Here is an 18025-nt window from a genome sequence, read left to right as displayed (position 1 = left end):
GTGAATGGATTGCGCAGTTCTCTAAAGGATCTTCAGAAAGTCTCAAAGAATTGGTGAAAGGTGTTGACTTGATTCTTAAAGGGCTTTGAGAAGTTAACATTGTCAACCTTTCTCCTTTGGAGGTTCTGCTTGAAGATTTTTTCAAAAAACATGGAGATTACGATGCTGCAAGGTTCTCTATTTCTCAAAAGATAACTAAAGATTCTCATCAAGAGTTGCTTTCTGCTACACAATAATGTCTTGATACCGCGAACGAGGAGAAAGTCAAGATGGAAAAACACCTGAAAGAGCTTCAAAAAGTCCTTACAAGAGCTGAAAATGAGCTAGAAGCCTGGACTTATATGAAGAAAAAGACCATCTCACTTATAAAGGAGCATGAAAAGGGGCTGTCCAAAAATCAAGAGAGTGTCATTAACAGGGAAGATGAGATTCATGCCATCGAGAAAATCAATTCCTTGTCGGAAGCAAAAATAAAGAAGGATGCTGAGACAAGTCGCCACCTAATCCTTAGTCATAATTGTTTTCCTTAGTCTTTTGTCCTACATAAGGACGTTCTCTTTCTTTTTCTGGTTCTATTTTTGTTTTCTGAAACATTATTATGATGTTGTGAAAATCCTCTTTGATGAAATAAAAGCGACATCTTTCCCTTAAATGCATTTTTCTTTTGTGCTATGTAACTTATTTTCAGTCATTTTGACCCTCGCGCTTTGACATTAGTGGCAGGAGATTAATAACTCAAAATTATGAATCACTTGTGTTGTTGAAATGGTAACTCAAAAAACTAGATTAGGTATAAAAATCATAGACAAAAGGTCTTTGCATTTGTACATAGTTTTTTAAAACTTGGCTCGAATTCTGTCTCGCTCAATGTTTCAGCTTTGAGCGACCGTGGTAGAAAATCAATAACTTAATGTAGGAGCATCAAAATAACGTGATTCTTTTTCCATTAGAAGTATAATTCATAGAAATACAACATATATAAAAATCACGACCAAAAGATCTACGGATTAGTACATATATATTTTCGAAGTAATCTCAGATTCTGTCTCGCACAACTTTTCAGCTTAAAGCATTTATGGTAGAAAGAAAATCAATAACTCGATGTAGGAGCATCAAAATGACGCGATTCATGTTCCATGGGAAGCATAAATCACTGAAATAAAATATATATATAAAAATCATGGCCAAATTATCTCCAGATTAGTACAGATATATTTTCAAAGTTAGCTCAAATTTTGTCTCACACAACTTTTCAGCTTTGAGCATATGTGGTAGAAAAATAATAACTCGGTGTAGGAGCATAGAAATGACGCGATTCTTGTTCTACTAGAAGCATAACTACAAAAATACAACATACATAAAAATCACGACCAAAAATTCTCCAGATTAGTGCAGATATATTTTCAAACTTAGCTCAAATTATGTCTCGCTCAACTTTTCAGCTTTGAGCATCTATGGTAGAAAATCAATGACTTGGAGTAGTAGCACTGAAAGCATGAGATTCCTATTTCATTGGAAAGAGGACTTAAAGAACTCCAATTTCCATAAAAATTACTGCCAAAGGATCTCTATAATTGTACAAATATGTCTTCAACGTCGGCTCAGGTTCCGCCTCGCTCAACTCTTCTTTTATTATGCACTAATTTTTGGACACGTGCGTTGCACGTGTATACAAGGCTAATTAGTATAAATATACTAAAATCGTGTAAATGATCTTATACTAGTATTGCAAAACATAATAGTATTAGTATATGATATATTTGAAATATTAACATATATATTAGTTATATATCAAAAATATCAATTATTATTTTTAAGTGAATGGATGTAGAATATAATGTATAAATACTTTATCGGATTTTCATTATAAAAGTATCTATTTGAACCCATATTTCTATTTCATTTTGCACTTTGCAATTAAAAATGATAACATGAAGGGAAAAATCAAAGAAATATTAGATACATATATTCTGTTAATTATCTATGTGATCACAATCACCATTAAAGTTATCCTAAATTAATAATCTAAGCAAATTATAAGCATACCATCAATTTTCTTTAGTCTTCTTTTCCCTCCACGAATCAAGATGTTTGGATTGATGGAGGAAAGTAAGGCAAACTTGCAAGAAACAGATGATAAACACGAAATTTCAAAATGAGGGAATTATAAATTTACAAAAAATTAAGGGGAAAAAAATGAAGAGAAGATCAAACATCTTGATAAGTAAAAAAAAAAACATCCTGGTAATTTTTTTTAACCATATCAAATATGTAAACAACCATGAGAAGTAGGGAGTAAAACTTCTTTATACCATACATGGATAAGTTATTTATTTTTCCAAAACTTAAATTTTGGTATTGATAATAGTATTTATTTTCAATTTTAAGATGCAATGTTCCTCTTAATAACAGGCTTGAATTGCACTAATTCAAAGGTTATAATATTGTCCCATATGTGGACAAAGTACCCTGCATAATTAGATGATAAAACATCTGATGATATAAGTATCACAAATCATAAAGAAATTGCACGTCAAAAGATTAGATAAGTACAAACATATATTGATAATAAATTTTTAACCTAGCATTTTGAGTATCAACCTTTAATTTTCACTATTTGATGGCAACTTTGCATCTAATTCTATGGTTGTGGATCCAAACTTTTGTTATCGGGTTGTGTTTAAACTTTTGTTATCGGGTTGTGTGAAGTTTTATTTATGCTATATAATATCCTCCTCAACAACAAACAAGATAATGATGTTATGAAATTAAAAAGATTGATAAGCAATATTGTTTGACAATTAACACGATATATAATGTTCGACAAAAATAATTTTCTCCACTAATAAGGAATAAACGGTTGAAGTGTAATAATCAAGACTTTTAGATGAGGCAGGAACACAGACATATACTAGGCAAAAAGTTAATTGAAATAACAAAACTTGAGCTTGTGTAGAAATATATATATATATATATATATATATATATATATATATATATGGCAATCCAAGAGCACATGTGCAAAGGGGAAAAAGGAACCCATGGGAGAGAAACCAAGAAAATACATTCATAGACAATTTTTGCTTAATCACTCATGGGGGAATCTCAAAGTTATAAAGCTCTCTTAATCTTCTTATTATAAATAAAAATATTTAATAACCATTAGTGGGGAATAGTAAGAGATTCAAATCATGGTTCATGAATATATGTATTTTTTTTAATCATAAGATGGCAAAATATTAAATAGGAATATGATAAATTCATTATTCATATCCTATAATTATGTTAGGTGCAGTTTCACTATATAGTCATATGAAGAGTTTTGGATTAACAATTATTGTACTTTTTATTATACACATTAAAATATAGACAACTTCTTAAATTACTATTTAATAATATAATAATAATAATAATAATCATATATGTATATGTTAATTAATTAATTAATGGTATTATTGTAGTAACTCAACTTTATAGGGTTATTTTGGTATATCAACTTTTAAGTTTTTTTGTTCCCACTTTTAGTAATATATGATTTTTTTTTAGGTTTGCGTGTCTATGGAGTAAAATCCACAACTCAGCGTAGGAGTTACGAAACTATAAGATTCTTATTCCATTGAGAAAATAGCACCAAGAACCATAATATATGTATAAATTATAGCAAAATTCATTCTTAATTGACGGGATTTTTTTTAAAGTTGACTATGTGCCTGGAATGTCGATTTCATAACTTTGTGCATGCTTGTCAAAACAAAAGTCTGTCTCTTGAGGTTGTAGTGTTCGGGTCACAACCTTAGCAAGTACACCATTTCAACACACATAAGTAAAGCTTTGATCTGATAGGTATCCCAGTTTGATGTTGTGGGTAACGATGCCCCTAATTTTGAGTAACTCCTTAAAGCTTCAGCTTACTTCAGATTTCTCTTTGTTGACTCGTCTGCTGTCTTCTTTCCTTACAGATCTGTACATTACACGCCGCTCAGTTCAAGCTGTTTCCTAACGTTGAGACGCCAGAGGAGGAGGAGGCACCGCTGACATCATCCGTTGCTCTCTCGACTCTGCAAATCACCACCGGTAGTGTCCCGATTAGTGTTGAGGAGGAACGTTTACAGAGGCTCACGTACTCCGATGTGAATGGTATTTCTCGGCGGCAACCAGGTTCATTTCAACTGGAGTTGGTACCTCGGTTTCCATATCTATTCTTTGCTCATACCGTCGTAGTTACATTTTGCTGACTTTAGACCTTTGAATAATTTATTAGTTCATACGAGTTTTCGTGGCTTTGGATAGTGATGGTAGACTAAGGTCATGTTCTCGCTCAGGAACGAGGACGGGGACAAGGATAGCGACGAGGGTAAGGAGGGGTAAGTGGGTTAAAGGAGCGTCTGGATTGAGAGTAGATTCTTGGAACATTGGGACGTTAACGGGAAAATCCATAGAGCTAGTTAAGATTCTAAAGAAGAGTAAGATTAATATAGCTCCAAGAGACCAAATGGGTAGGTTCTAAAGCTTAGGAGGTAGACGGGTATAAGCTTTGGTTCTCCGGTAGATCGAAGTATAGGAACGGGGTAGGCATTTTAGTAGATAGTGATTTTTAGGGATCAGGTGGTGGAGGTTAGGAGAATCACTGATAGGATGATATTGAAGGGATCACGTTGAACATTATTAGTGCTTATGAGCCGCAAGCGGGCTTAGGCGAGGAGGATAAGAGGCGCTTTTGAGAGGATTTGGACGAGTTAGTGGGAGGCATACCGCCTACTGAGAAGCTTTTCGTGGGAGGAGATTTCAATGGGCATATCGGGTCTATTTCGGGAGGGTATGATGATGTGCATGGAGGCTTTGGCTTCGGGACAGAAATAGAGGAGGAGTTTTACTTTTGGATGTCCCAAGAGCTTTTGGGTTGGTGATAGCCAATTCGACTTTTCCAAAGAAGGAGGACCACTTGGTAACCTTTCGTAGTTCGGTGGCTAAGACTCAGATAGATTTTTTACTCCTTAGGAAGAATGATAAAGATTTGTGCAAAGACTGTAAGGTCATTCCGATCGACAACCTTACGACCCGACATAAGCTCTTGGTGATGGATTTAGGAATCAAGATGATGAGAAAGAAGAGGGTCGGGGATGACCGACCTAGGATCGGATGGGGGAGTTTGACCACGGCTAGTGCCTTGGAGATGGGAGAGAAATTAAAGGATATGAGAGCCTGAGATAGTAGTGGGGATGCGAAAAACATATGGGATAGAATGGCTAATTGTATTAGGGTTGTAGCAAGGGAAGTGTTGGGAGTCTTGACAGGTAGCCGTGGTCGGCATCGAGGGGACTGGTGGTGGAATAGAGAAGTGCAAGGGAAGGTGGAAGCAAAGAAGATGGCATATGCAAAGTTGATAGAAAGCAAGGATGAGGTGGAGCAGTGGACGAATAGGAAACTTTATAAGATAGCGAGGAAGGAGGCGAAGTCGACGGCAAAAATGGCAGCCTTTGAATGCCTTTATGCTGAACTAGAAGAGAAAGGCGGGGATAAGAAATTGTTCAGGCTAGCCAGGGCACGGGAGAGAAGAGAATGCGATGTGGATCAAGTGAAGTTCATTAAGGACGAGCATGGAAAAGTATTGGTGCAAGAAACCCTCATTAAACAGAGATGACAGTCATACTTCCAAAAACTCTCGAATGAAGAAGGGGACAGAGAAATTATGTTAGGAGATTTGGAACATACAGGAAGGCGCCATGATTTTGGATGTTGCAGGAGTATTACGGTCATAGAGGTTAATGGTGTTGTGCATAGGATGCGTTGGGGAAGAGCGACTGGACCTGAAGAGATTCCTGGGAAATTTTGGAAGAGCGCGAGCTCGGTAGGCTTGGAGTGGCTGACTAGGTTATTTAATGTCATTTAAAGATGGAAATGATGCCCGAAGAATAGAGGTCGAGCGTAATGATCCCTCTATATAAAAACAAGGGGGATATCTAGAGCTGCAACAACTATAGAGGTATCAAGCTTCTAAGCCATACTATGAAAGTGTGAGAAAGACTGGTGGAGGTGAGGGTAAGGAGAGGCGTGTCTATTACAGAGAACTAGTTAGGATTTATGTCGGGACGCTCAACTACAGAATCCATCCATCTTATGAGGAGACTGGTGGAGAAGTATAGGGAGAGGAAGAGGGACTTGCATATGGTATTCATCGACCTAGAAAAGGCTTACGATAAAGTTCCACAAGAGATACTATGAAGATGTTTGGAGGCTAAAGGTGTATCTGTGGCGTATATTAGGGTGAGTAAGGACATATATGAGGGTGCCAAAACCAGGGTAAGGACAGTAGGAGGGGACTCAAAGCACTTCCCAATTGTGATGGGGTTGCACCAAGGATAAACTTAGTCCGTTCTTATTTGCCTGGTGATGGATGGATTGACGGGATAAATTCAAGGTGAGGTGTCATGGTGTATGCTTTTCGCGGACGACATAGTCCTGATCGATGAGACTCGTAGCGGAGTTAGCGCTAAGCTGAAAGATTGGAGACATACCTTGGAGTCAAAAAGGTTTAAGCTGAGTAGGAACAAGACAGAGTACTTAGTGCAGGTTCAGTGAGACACCTCAGGAGGTTGGCGCGGAAGTTAGGCTTGGTGATCAGGCCATCCAGAAGAAAAGTAGTTTCAAGTACCTTGGGTCTATCATGCAAGGCAGTTGGGATATTGACGATGATGTCTCACATCATATTGGGGCAGGGTGGATGAAATGGAGACTCGCTTCCATTGTGCCATGTGACAAGAAGGTGCCACCACAACTTAAGGAAAAGTTCTACAAAGCGGTGGTTAGACCGGCTATGTTATATAGGGTGGAGTATTGGCCAGTTAAGGTCTCTCACATTTAAAAAATAAAAGTTGCCGAGATGAGAATGTTGAGATGGATGTGTTGGGCATACCAGGAGCGACAGAATTAGAAATGAGGCTATTCGGGACAAGGTAGGAGTGACCTCGATGGAAGACAAGATGCGGAAAATATGACTGAGATGGTTTGGGCATGTGAAGAGGAGAGACACAGATGCTCCAGTGCGGAGGTGTGAGAGGTTGGCCATGCATGGTTTCAGAAGAGGTAGGGGTAGGCCAAAGAAATATTGGGGAGAGGTGATTAGACAGGACATGACACACTTACAGCTTACCGAGGACATGACCTTAGATAGGAGAGTGTGGAGGACCTATATTAGGGTAGAAGGCTAGTACATAGTCTCGTTATTCTACCGTAGTAGTAGGCGCTTTAGAGAACTATAATTTCATGTGTTCTGATTTCTGTTATTATCTATTATATTTTGTACTTTGATTACTCTATTTTATCTGTATCGCTTTCGTTATTTGCTTTCCCATATCGCTTATAACTTCTTAGCCTTATTTGACCTCTTTGTTGCTTCTACTGAGCCGAGGGTCCCCCGGAAATAGCTGTCCTACCTTGGTAGGAGTAAGGTCTGCGTACACTTTACCCTCCCCAGACCCCACGTTGTGGGATTTTACTGGGTTGTTGTTGTTGTTGTTTCACTCTGCTGCAAGCCAACACTCAAGTTGAATTGCAAGTTTCTTGATCCAACAACATAAAATTGAACAACCTGTCATATGTCAAGATTTTAAATCAAAATTTCTTTCAAATTAATAGTTGAAATTGATTTCGAAGTCTGACATGTTTGCTTCGTAGCTTTAAGCTACCGTAGTAGGAAACTCATAACTCGATGTTGGAGTTTTTGAATCATAAGCTGCTTCTTTTTTGTAAAGTTTCAAAAACTACAACATATGCAAAAATCCTAGTCGAAACCTTCACGGATTTGTACAGATATGCTTTTAAAGTCTTCTCAAATTAAATTCAAAGTCTGATGATCTGTTTTGCATTTTTGAGCGGGTGTGGTAGAAAATTCATCACTCTACCTGCCTCTGAATCATGAGCCATTTTTTTGTTACCACTTGAATATGCTTCTTTCACAACCCCATCCTATTTTGATGTAAACTTGTTACCAATACGTATGTTGAGGATTATGGGTCTTCAAACGGCTAAGACCAAGTCTCCCACTTGAAATGACCGCGATCGCACCTTCTTGCTGAAAGCTCTAGCAAATCGAACTTGATAACACTTCAACTATTGTTGTGCTTTGAATCTCTTCTCGTCTAATGCCTCCAACGCTGCTAGATGAAGTTGTGCATTATTTTCAGTTGTAAGTCCCTCTTGGATTGCGATTCGTAATGATGGAATTTGCTTTTCCAATGGAAAGACTACTTCTATGCAATACAACAATGAATACGGAGTCGCTTGCATAGAAATTCTAAAGGTTGTATGATAAGACTGGGCACCGGACCAAAATGGGATGGCCGGACCAAAATGAACCTGTATCGGACCTAAATGGGATCGGTACCGGGACAAATTGGACCGGAATTATCGGGATGAAAACTCGGTCCCGTCCTGTCCCATTATATACCGGGATAGTACAGGGATGGACCAAAACGGACTGGAATAGGACGGGATGGGATAAATGGGAGGATACGTAAAACTATTAAAAAATTATTGTTTAGTTTTTTAGAGTTAAAGAATACAAATATTTTGAATAATTGAATTACGATTTACGAAATATGAATGAATATTTCTTTCTAAGTTTATCTTTTAAGTTTTAAAATTTTTAAAGTTTAATTGTAACTTGTTAAGTACTTAAATTTATTAAAGTATTTTATTTTCTAAGTTTTTCAATTTATAAGTTTGTTTGTAAGTTTTAAACAATTTTTTTTCTAAATTAATTTATAAGTTTGAAAGTTAAGTACTTTCACTTAAGTTTTTTAAAGTTATTTTTTTTCTCTGTTTTTGAATTTATGAATTATGACTTTGCATTAAAGTTTTTAAGATTTGAATTTTTTAAATTTATAAGTTATAACTAATAACTTGTAATTTAAGACTTTAAGAAATAAACAAAAAAGAAATCCATTAAATAAAAGTATAAAATAAGGATAAAAATTAAAATCAATCTAATTTATTTAAATTCATATTACAATTTACAACTATTAGTAGAGTGCTAATTTTTACAGCCACCTTCTAGAAAGGGTTCTATTTCAATTAAGCCTCAAATGTAATACTAATAGTTATATAGTCCTATATATTTTTGTTCTAACTCATCTAAGGATAGACCGTTATCAATCTCCGGTCTTGGTAAATTTTGTTGACGGTCTTGAAGTTCCATGCCATCATCACTATCACATCTAATGACTAAATCTAAGAAAGCTTCATGGTGGATTCTTAACTTTGGAAGTCCTTGATTTCTTCGCTCAGCGTTGATCCAATCTCTAAACAACAGTGATATCTCCAAACTGTCTTCTGCTAATGAATATCTATGGTCTCCAATTTGAAATCTTGCCCCGCTGAAAGCTGCCTCCGAAGCTACTGATGATCCTTGAATAGCTAGTATGTCCTTCACCATCCTACTAAGTTTTGAAAATTGAGTGCCACGAGTCCTCCACCAATTCAATAGTTGCGTTATGCCTTCCTCATTCGTAATATTATCTGAACCCTGTCCAAGATATTTATTCACATTTATTAGAAGAATCAAGACCAAGTTTATGTTGCATTCTACCATGGGCACCTACTTTAGGCATAGAAGTTTGAGGATTTTCAGCGTTATCTAAGGAACAATATTTATCATACATTTTCTTAGCAAGTAATTTAATGTTATTTTGACATGTTACCAATTTTGGTTCTTCATCTGGTTGAATATCTAAATTTTGATAAATGCATTCAACTAAAGCTTTTGCACCATGTTCTTTATATTCAGGGTTAAAAAGAATTGCAGTTAAATAAATTTAGGGGATAGGAAACAAATATTTTTTGAATTTTTGAATCATAGCTTCAATAGCATCTTTAAATAATTCATTTGTTTTATATTCAGCAAAAAGAGTTGAAATCTCACATACATGTATTAAAATTTCAGAAATAGTAGGATAATACATTCCAGAAAAAACTTTAGTAGCATCATAAAATGCTTTCAAAAATTTCTTAAGTTCATTTACTTCTTTCCAATCACTATCATTAAGTTTAAAATCAGGATAAGCATTATGAGCATTAAATTGCATAGTAATAGACTTTCTATATGTATAAGCAACATCAAGCATATCATAAAAAGAATTCCATCTAGTTTTTACATTCTTTGAAACTTTTCTATGCGGAAGTTTACATGCATTGCAAAGTTCTTTAAATTGATTAATTCTACTACTACTATGCATATGAAAAATAAAAAACAAGCATTTTCAAGTTTATCACAACTACTCTCAAATAATTTTACACCATCACCTACAACCAAATTTAATATATGTGCGGCACATCTAACATGAAAAGCATATTTACTAATTGGACAAAGTCTAGGTTCTAGCAAATTAATAGCATTTAAATTAGCAGAAGCATTATCTAAAGTAATATTAATCACTTTATCACAAAGACCAAAAAAATATAAAATTTCCAATACAATCGCAGCAATATAAAAACCAGTTTTCTTAAGTTCACATATTTTATAACCGATAATTCTTTTTTGCAAATTCCAATTATAAACAATCAAATGTGCGGTAACAGTTAAATAATCAAAACCATTAGGACTACGACCCATATCAGTGGTAATAGCAACTCTACAATCCATTATTTCAAAATAGGTACGAATAAATTGACAATGTTTTTCTTGAAATTCAAAAACATCTCTTTTCACCATACTTCTTGAAAAACCTTCAAAATTAGGATTATATGTATCTCGAATATATGTAATAAAACCTTGATGTTCTCCAAAACTAAAAAGATAAACCACAAACAACAATCATTTTAGCAAAATTTTAATGATCACGATCCTTATTATAGGGTCGTTGTGTAAGAGGACCACTTGGGTTTGAAGGGTTTAGTTCACCTTGAACCATGTTTGACCCTCCAGCTGATTTTCTAACGACACTAGAACCTTCATTATCACCAATAGAATTTAAATATTCATACCACTCTTTACTATGTTTTTGAACCAAATGTTTTTTTAATCCCCCATGTTGAACCTCCCATCCCGCTAGATTTATATTTCCATATTTGTTTACAAAGACCACATGTACTGTAAGTTTTATCATCATTCAAATAAAAAAAATTCCACACATGCGATTTTAAAGTACGTTGTACCTTGGTCTTACCTCTAATTGGAACTATAGGGGGACCACTAGCTCTAACCAGAGGAATATCTTGAGGTGGAGCTTCAGTACTATCAAGGTTGGGACTAGTCGGTGTATCATCTAAATCTACTTCTTCATCAACTTCTGCTTCTTCATCTAAATATTCATCACAATTACCATAATGTCTTTCATAAACCTCTTCGGAAATAAAAGGAGTATCAGAATTAATTTCTATAGGATCGGAACGAGAAAAACTAGTTTCATTCACAAGCGTAAATTCTTCCGTATTCATTCTAACAAGAGAAAATTTAGATCTAGAAGATCTAGAAGGTTTATCTTTTTTAGTAAACAAACTTTTTACGCCTTGTGTATTCATTTTTTACCTTGACTTTTCTTAGACGAATCCATGATATAATTATAAATAAAAAAATATAAAATTAACAAGAACAAATAAAAAATAATAAATATGAAAAATAAATGTAGATTAGAGTGTGGAACGATTGTACCAAACGTCTGTGTAAAAACAGGCAATTAAATCAAAAATTGATGCCAAAAGTTGAAGTTTGAAGAAGATTACTTTCTTTGCTCCTTCAAAATTTACCAAACTATTCTTCAATTGCAAAATAATAATAAGATTTATAGATTTAAAGATATTGAAAATTGAGAGAGTGAGAGAATAAAGATTTTTTTGAATTGTAAATAAAAGAATAAAATAAGAGGTATTCATAGATTTATTTAGGGGAGGGGTTGTGGAGGAGGGGGGGCAGGGGACCAATGGGAAATTGGAAACTTGGGAATTGCGAAGGCTAATTATAGTCGTTGCCCAACCCCCAAATTCCCCAACGTAAATAAACGTCCACAAAGGGCCTGGCTGCCTGGGAAGACTGCCAATGGCCCCACTACCAACGGCTACTTCTAATAAAAAAAATTATTTTACGAAACGAATCAGAACATAATCGGATCAGTCCGAGATGGAACTGGATTAAACTGACATCGGTATACCAGAACCAAATCATGGTACCGTCCCATTCAGAGTACCGGCTCACCATATCCCATTTCGTCCCAGAAACTATCGTACCGAAATAGATCGGAACAGTTTTGAAATATTCCAGTCCGGTGCCCAGTCTTATGATATGCCCACAAAGCTTCACCAATCCTCTGATGCAAGTCCATTTTAGTCTTTACAACAGTTTTCGTCAATAGGTTACCAAGTGTCTTGTTAAAATCTTCAGCTAGACCATTGGCAAGTGCATTATACATTGAAGACTTATGTTGCTTAAAATTGAACTTCTTGCACAAACTCCTCATGAGCTTATTGTTGAGGGTGTTCCATTATCAGTAACTATGCATCATGGTATGCCATATCTAAAAATTATGCTTGACTTGATAAAATCAACAACATTTTCCTTCTTTACCTCTTTTAATGGAACAACTTCAGTCCATCTTGAGAAATAATCAGTAATAGGCAAGATGTACATTTTCCCTTTTGACGACTTTGGAAAAGGTCCAACAATATCAAGTCTTCACGCGTCGAAAGGCCATGAGGCTATAGTTGGATGATGGCCCTCTAGAGATTGATGGATGTAATTAGCATAGAATTGACATGCTTGACACCTTTTGGAATGCTCTACACAGTCCATCACCATTGTTGGCAATTATTACCCTATCGTCTTCAGGCAAAAATGAAGTTTAGGCCCTGATTGGTATGCTCCACATATGCCAGAATGCACTTTCAATATTATTTGTTAAGCTTCTTCTTTGTCAAGACACCGTAAGAATAGTCCCTCATAAGAATGATGAAACAATGTTTCCTCGTGAAATATGAATCATGGTTCCTTTCTCTTAATATCTGCTCTTTTTCGCAGATCCTCAGCCAACCTTCCATGTTTGAGATACTCAATCAGTGATTTCCTCCAATCTTCTTCTTCAACCACTTGAACTGATGTATGGTGACTTTTATTGATTTGAAGATCCAGACAATGAGGAATAATTCATTGATGATGTACACACACCTTTGTTGTCTCATTCTCTCCGAGTGTCATTGTTGTGGCTATGTTAGCTAAAGCAACTGTCATGTAATTTTCTTCTCTTGAAATGTGGTTCAAGAATACTTGATCACATCTTTCAAGCAAGAATCCAACATATTGGTGACACAACAAAATATCTTCCTTCTTTACCTCGTAACTTCCCAAGAGTTAGTTGATGATCAACTTAGAGTCACTATAGATATCCAATTGCAAAACCTTCCTATCTGATGCCATTTCAAGGCCCACAATCAAAGTCTGGTACTCTGCAGCATTGTTGGAACATGTTTCACCAAGAACTAATAAGAGTGGTAAGATTAGTCTTTTTGGGGACATCAACACAAGTCCTGTTCATGCCCCATCTCGATGGGAAAATCCATTAAAGAACATTTTCCATGGAGGCAATTCTTTAGTAAATAATGCATCTTCATCAGGAAACTCATATGAAGTTTCCTAATCTCCAGAAAGAGAGTGATCGACAAGGAATTGAAAAGTTCTTCCCCCTTCATAAACTTTTGAGGTGTGTATATGATCTCATATTGATTAAACAATATAGACCATCTTTCTAGACGTCTTGAGAGAACTAGTCGAGTCATTACAAAGTTCACAAGATCAGCTCAGGAAATTAGCTTGATGGTGTATGCTTCAAAATGATGCCTTGGTTTCTTTATTGCATAAAACAATGCTAAGCATATATTCTCAATAAGTGTATAATTCAACTCATCTCCTATCAAGGTTCGACTTAGATAGTACACTGCTTGCTCCTTCTTAGCTTCATTCTCCTGAGCAAGAAGTGCCCTAAGTGATCGCTCTTGTGATGCAATGTAGAGTATCAATGGCATCCCAATAGTTAGTGCCCCTAATACAGGTGAATTCAACAAGTATCTTTTGATGCTTTCAAAAGTATTTTGACATGATTGGTCCTAATGGAAAGAAGCATCTTTTTTCATTAAATGCTTAAAGAGTTTAATACAGGTGAATTCAACAAGTAGCTTTTGATGCTTTTAAAAGTATTTTGACATGATTGGTCCCAATAGAAAGGGGCATCTTTCTTCATTAAATGGTTAAAGAGTTGACATCGTCCAACCAAGTTAGAGATGAGCCTTCAAATGAAAGTTAAATTTCTTGGTAGACTGCGCAGGTTTCTCAAATTCTTTGGCTCGGACATTTTTTGAATGACATCAATCTTTGAAGGATCAACTTCAATTCCATGGTGACGCACAATGAAGCTAAGAAGCTTTCCTGAGGTAACTCCAAATGGGCATCTGAGTGGATTCATCTTCAAGTCAAATTTCGTTAACCTCTCAAAAACAATTCGAAGATCTTCAAGATGGTTGTCCCTACACTTTGAATTTTCCACCAAATTATTGATATAACATACTACCCTCTTATGAAGCATGTCATCAAAAATATTTTGTATTGCACATTTATAGGTGGTGCCGACATTCTTTATACCAAAAGGCATTACCTTGTAACAATAAATACTTTTTGAATTTTGGAAGACAGTGTATTCTTCACCTTTTGGATGCATTTTGATTTGATTATATCCACAATACCCATCCATAAATGTTATAGATTCATAACCAATTATAGCATCAACCACGAGCTCAATGATTGGTAGCAAGAAGTCATCTTTTGGACATGCCTTGTTCAAATCTTAAAAATCAATGCAGACAAGTATTTGACCATTCTTCTTCTTGACAGGTATAATATTTGATATCCATGATGGGTTCTTCACTTCTCAGTTAAATTCGACTTCTATGAGCTTGTTGACCTCTACTTCAATTTGTGTTACCAATTCACGGCAAAACACTCATTGGGACTAATGCCTGGCATTTCTCTGTACGACCAGCAAAGACATCTTTGTATTCAACCAATAACTTGAAGTATTTCCTCTCTTATTGTGGTGTAAGAAGTGCACTAATGAAGGTTGGGCATATATCTTTCAGAGTGCCTAGATTTAGTTCCTTGAGGTCATCTAAGGTTGATTGTACGCCATCCTCCAGTTGAGGGAAAGCCTTTTGAACATCATCATCCGTATTGTCGAGGTGTGGACCTTTTTCCATTGTTATGTGATACGATGCTTGTACCAAGTTTGGATCTTCCCTATGACTTCCTTCGAAGGGTGTGATGGCTTTGTTTTTCTCCTTCTCTGTTTCTCCATGAAACTGATTGGTGAAAACAATGGTGTTTATTTTTATCTTCAATGAACCATCTATAGTAATTGACAATACAACCTTTCTCTTCATATGTGATTAGAAGACACTATGAATTTCTTTGTCATTAATTATTTCACAAAGATCTTTCTTTTCATGCTCCAACATGCTCTTTCCTGATAATGACTTCCGTTTGTTTCCCAAGCAATGAAATATGAAGGTCTTTAAGGTGGTGGCATCTTCTTCCACTTTTTTAGAGAAGATATTTTCATCTTTACGGCCCAATCTTTCAAATACAGAGAAGCGGGGTGTCAATCTTCCTATGCGTTCAAACACAGAAGTCCATCATGGTATTTTACCATCCTAAGATTCCTTGGTCTTTTCTACCGATGTATGGTGAGATGAAGTTGTTTCCTTTTCCTTCTTAGATGAAATTCGAAGAGGCTCCGACAAGTTGAATCCTAACCCAAACCTAGGAGCGGTGACTTAATACCCTTGATTTCTCAATCTTATTTGAGACTTCATAAGCCCATATATTTTTTCACCAATGACTTCATCTTGGAGAAACCTCATTGGATTTGAGAAGCTGTAACCTAATTTTTAAAATAGTGTGAAGACCTTTTGATCAAAGTGCCCTTTTATCTTACCAACTTGGGTATCATCCTTAGAAGGCTCAAATCAGATAAATAGGACTTGTGCAACTGGGACAATCATTTTCTCTTTCAAATCTTGGATTATTATGTGACTCAATTATTTCCTTGGAGGGTGAAGTTGTTGAGTACATTTTTCTAGCAGGGGTTGTTCTTTTTTTTTGATATTCACATAGAATGTACGAAGAATTGATTGCTCGCTATCAATATTCTTCTGTATGTCTCCTTTATATGGTAAAAGCTTAATGGAGACGTCTTCCGTTCTCTTTTCATACATCTTGATTGTAACACCTCAAAAAAGTTTTTAAGCTAAGATTGAACCATCCTTCATAGGGGTATGGGGTTGTATCGAATGATTCATAATTGTGTGCAAGTGTGAAGTTCATTCTTTAGTGTGAGAATATATTTAGAGATGAATTAAGGTCATAAGGATCCTGTATCACAAAGTCGAGTGAAAATTTTTCTTACCGATTGAGTTTTGATAAAAGATTTTACTTGGATCAACTTCAAACACTCATCTATCCTAGAATATAAAGAATTAGGTGGCATACGACCTATCAAATTAAAGGTCTTTAAGTATTCTTTCCAACGCCAACAAGTTTGTCTCATTCCAAGTTTGGAGTAAAAAGTTATGACCTTTTTACTAGAGGTTGCCAGAACCAAAAGAGTTATGACTCAACTCTATGACCCATAGAGTTTTCTACAAGTCATAGGAGTCAAATTTCAGAAAAAGTCTTGCACATCCTCTGGGGCTATTTTGGTCCTTTTCTGAGCTTTTTAGCCCTACTCTAAGTCATTTTTGAGTATTTTTACAAAATATATCATCCAACTAACTTGTTTTCCTCTCATAATTAGCAATTCAAATAATCTAGTCTTAAGAAACTCTCTCAAAACAAACCTAGGGTTCCTCTCCTTCATCAAGAACTCTAAGGCTTTCAAGTCAAATATTCAATATATGAAGAGAAACTTTTCATTCAAAATTTTCCCAAGTGCTTCCACTCTAAGAACTTCATAAAAGAGTTTCTTTTCTCGAGATCAAGCATCGAGGTTCCAAGAACAAAGATTTCCTCCAAGAAAGCCATAGTTTTTTTGAGTTTTGATTGTAATATCAATCTTTCAGGTATATAAGGCTACTCATAACATGGATTGAGTTCATCCACGTGTCCTACATCTAAGTCTATCGATTGTTGAGAATAAGTTGAGTCTAACCTAGTTTCTTGAATTCCGATTGAGTTAATTCTTCTTCTATTGAGTTCCGTATAATTATATATTAGGGTTATTATTGTTTTATATATCTCAATTGATTGGAATTCTTTGTTCATTGCTACTTTCCTGTGAACCTTAGTTGATTTGATAGTCATGACTTTTACATACTTATTTTGAGTAAAGATGATGGCTTTTATGCATTGATGAATATATATATATACACACTCAATTATAGAGTCTAATTGAGTATGAAAGTCGAACCTGATTGATTGAAATTGACAAAGAATTTTGACTGGATGTGAATGATTTTGAAAACATATTTTATTGAAAGAACTTGATGATTTGAGTATAAGCATTAATTTTACATGAATTTGAGTTTTCATATGAATTGAGTTTTGACATTTAAATTCTATATGAATTGATTGAGTCTTAAAACATAATTTCTTAATGTCTCGAATGAGAATGGGTTAAGTATGAGAAATCTTTAAAAGTATTATTTTTTAAATCAAAGTTTTTGAGCGTAAATGATTGTTTGATATAGAGTTTTGAGGAGATTGATTGAGCTTGATAGCATATTCTTTTTAAAATGAAAAAGCATGATGATTTGAGATGAGACTGAGTTTTGAAAAGGGTCCAATAAGATCATATGAGAGGATTTAAACATTTTACTTGATAGATATGAGCATCATATATTTTGGAAGTAGTATTGAGCACCAATTGGATAAGAGTTTACATAACTCAAATCTCATAAACTATGTAGTTGGCATAGGATGGAGGGTTAAACCTCTTAAGTTCCAAAACGATGGACTTTGATTGATTGTGGATCCAATGAAAGTGATTCTTCCCTT

The 18025-nt window shown here is 35.2% G+C and overlaps 1 protein-coding gene across 2 annotated transcripts in view; it reads left to right on the top strand.

Annotated features, from left to right (window-relative positions):
• The first annotated feature begins 3679 nt into the window (after positions 1-3679).
• LOC129893986 (protein TOPLESS-like) overlaps positions 3680-18025 on the top strand; it is a 39561-nt gene continuing 25215 nt past the window's right edge. The window contains exons 1-2 of one of the 2 annotated variants that reach the window (XM_055969462.1): positions 3680-3843; positions 3960-4158. In XM_055969462.1, coding sequence (XP_055825437.1) covers positions 4135-4158 — 24 coding nt within the window. In that variant the 5' untranslated portion in view covers positions 3680-3843; positions 3960-4134. The remainder of the gene's footprint in view (positions 3844-3959; positions 4159-18025) is intronic. The other variant, XM_055969461.1, reaches the window with a different exon arrangement.

The sequence above is a fragment of the Solanum dulcamara genome, chromosome 7 (assembly GCF_947179165.1).
Source record: "Solanum dulcamara chromosome 7, daSolDulc1.2, whole genome shotgun sequence".
Classification (NCBI taxonomy): domain Eukaryota; kingdom Viridiplantae; phylum Streptophyta; class Magnoliopsida; order Solanales; family Solanaceae; genus Solanum; species Solanum dulcamara.
Note: the sequence above shows the minus strand (reverse complement) of the source record. Positions and strands in the feature narration are given on the sequence as shown.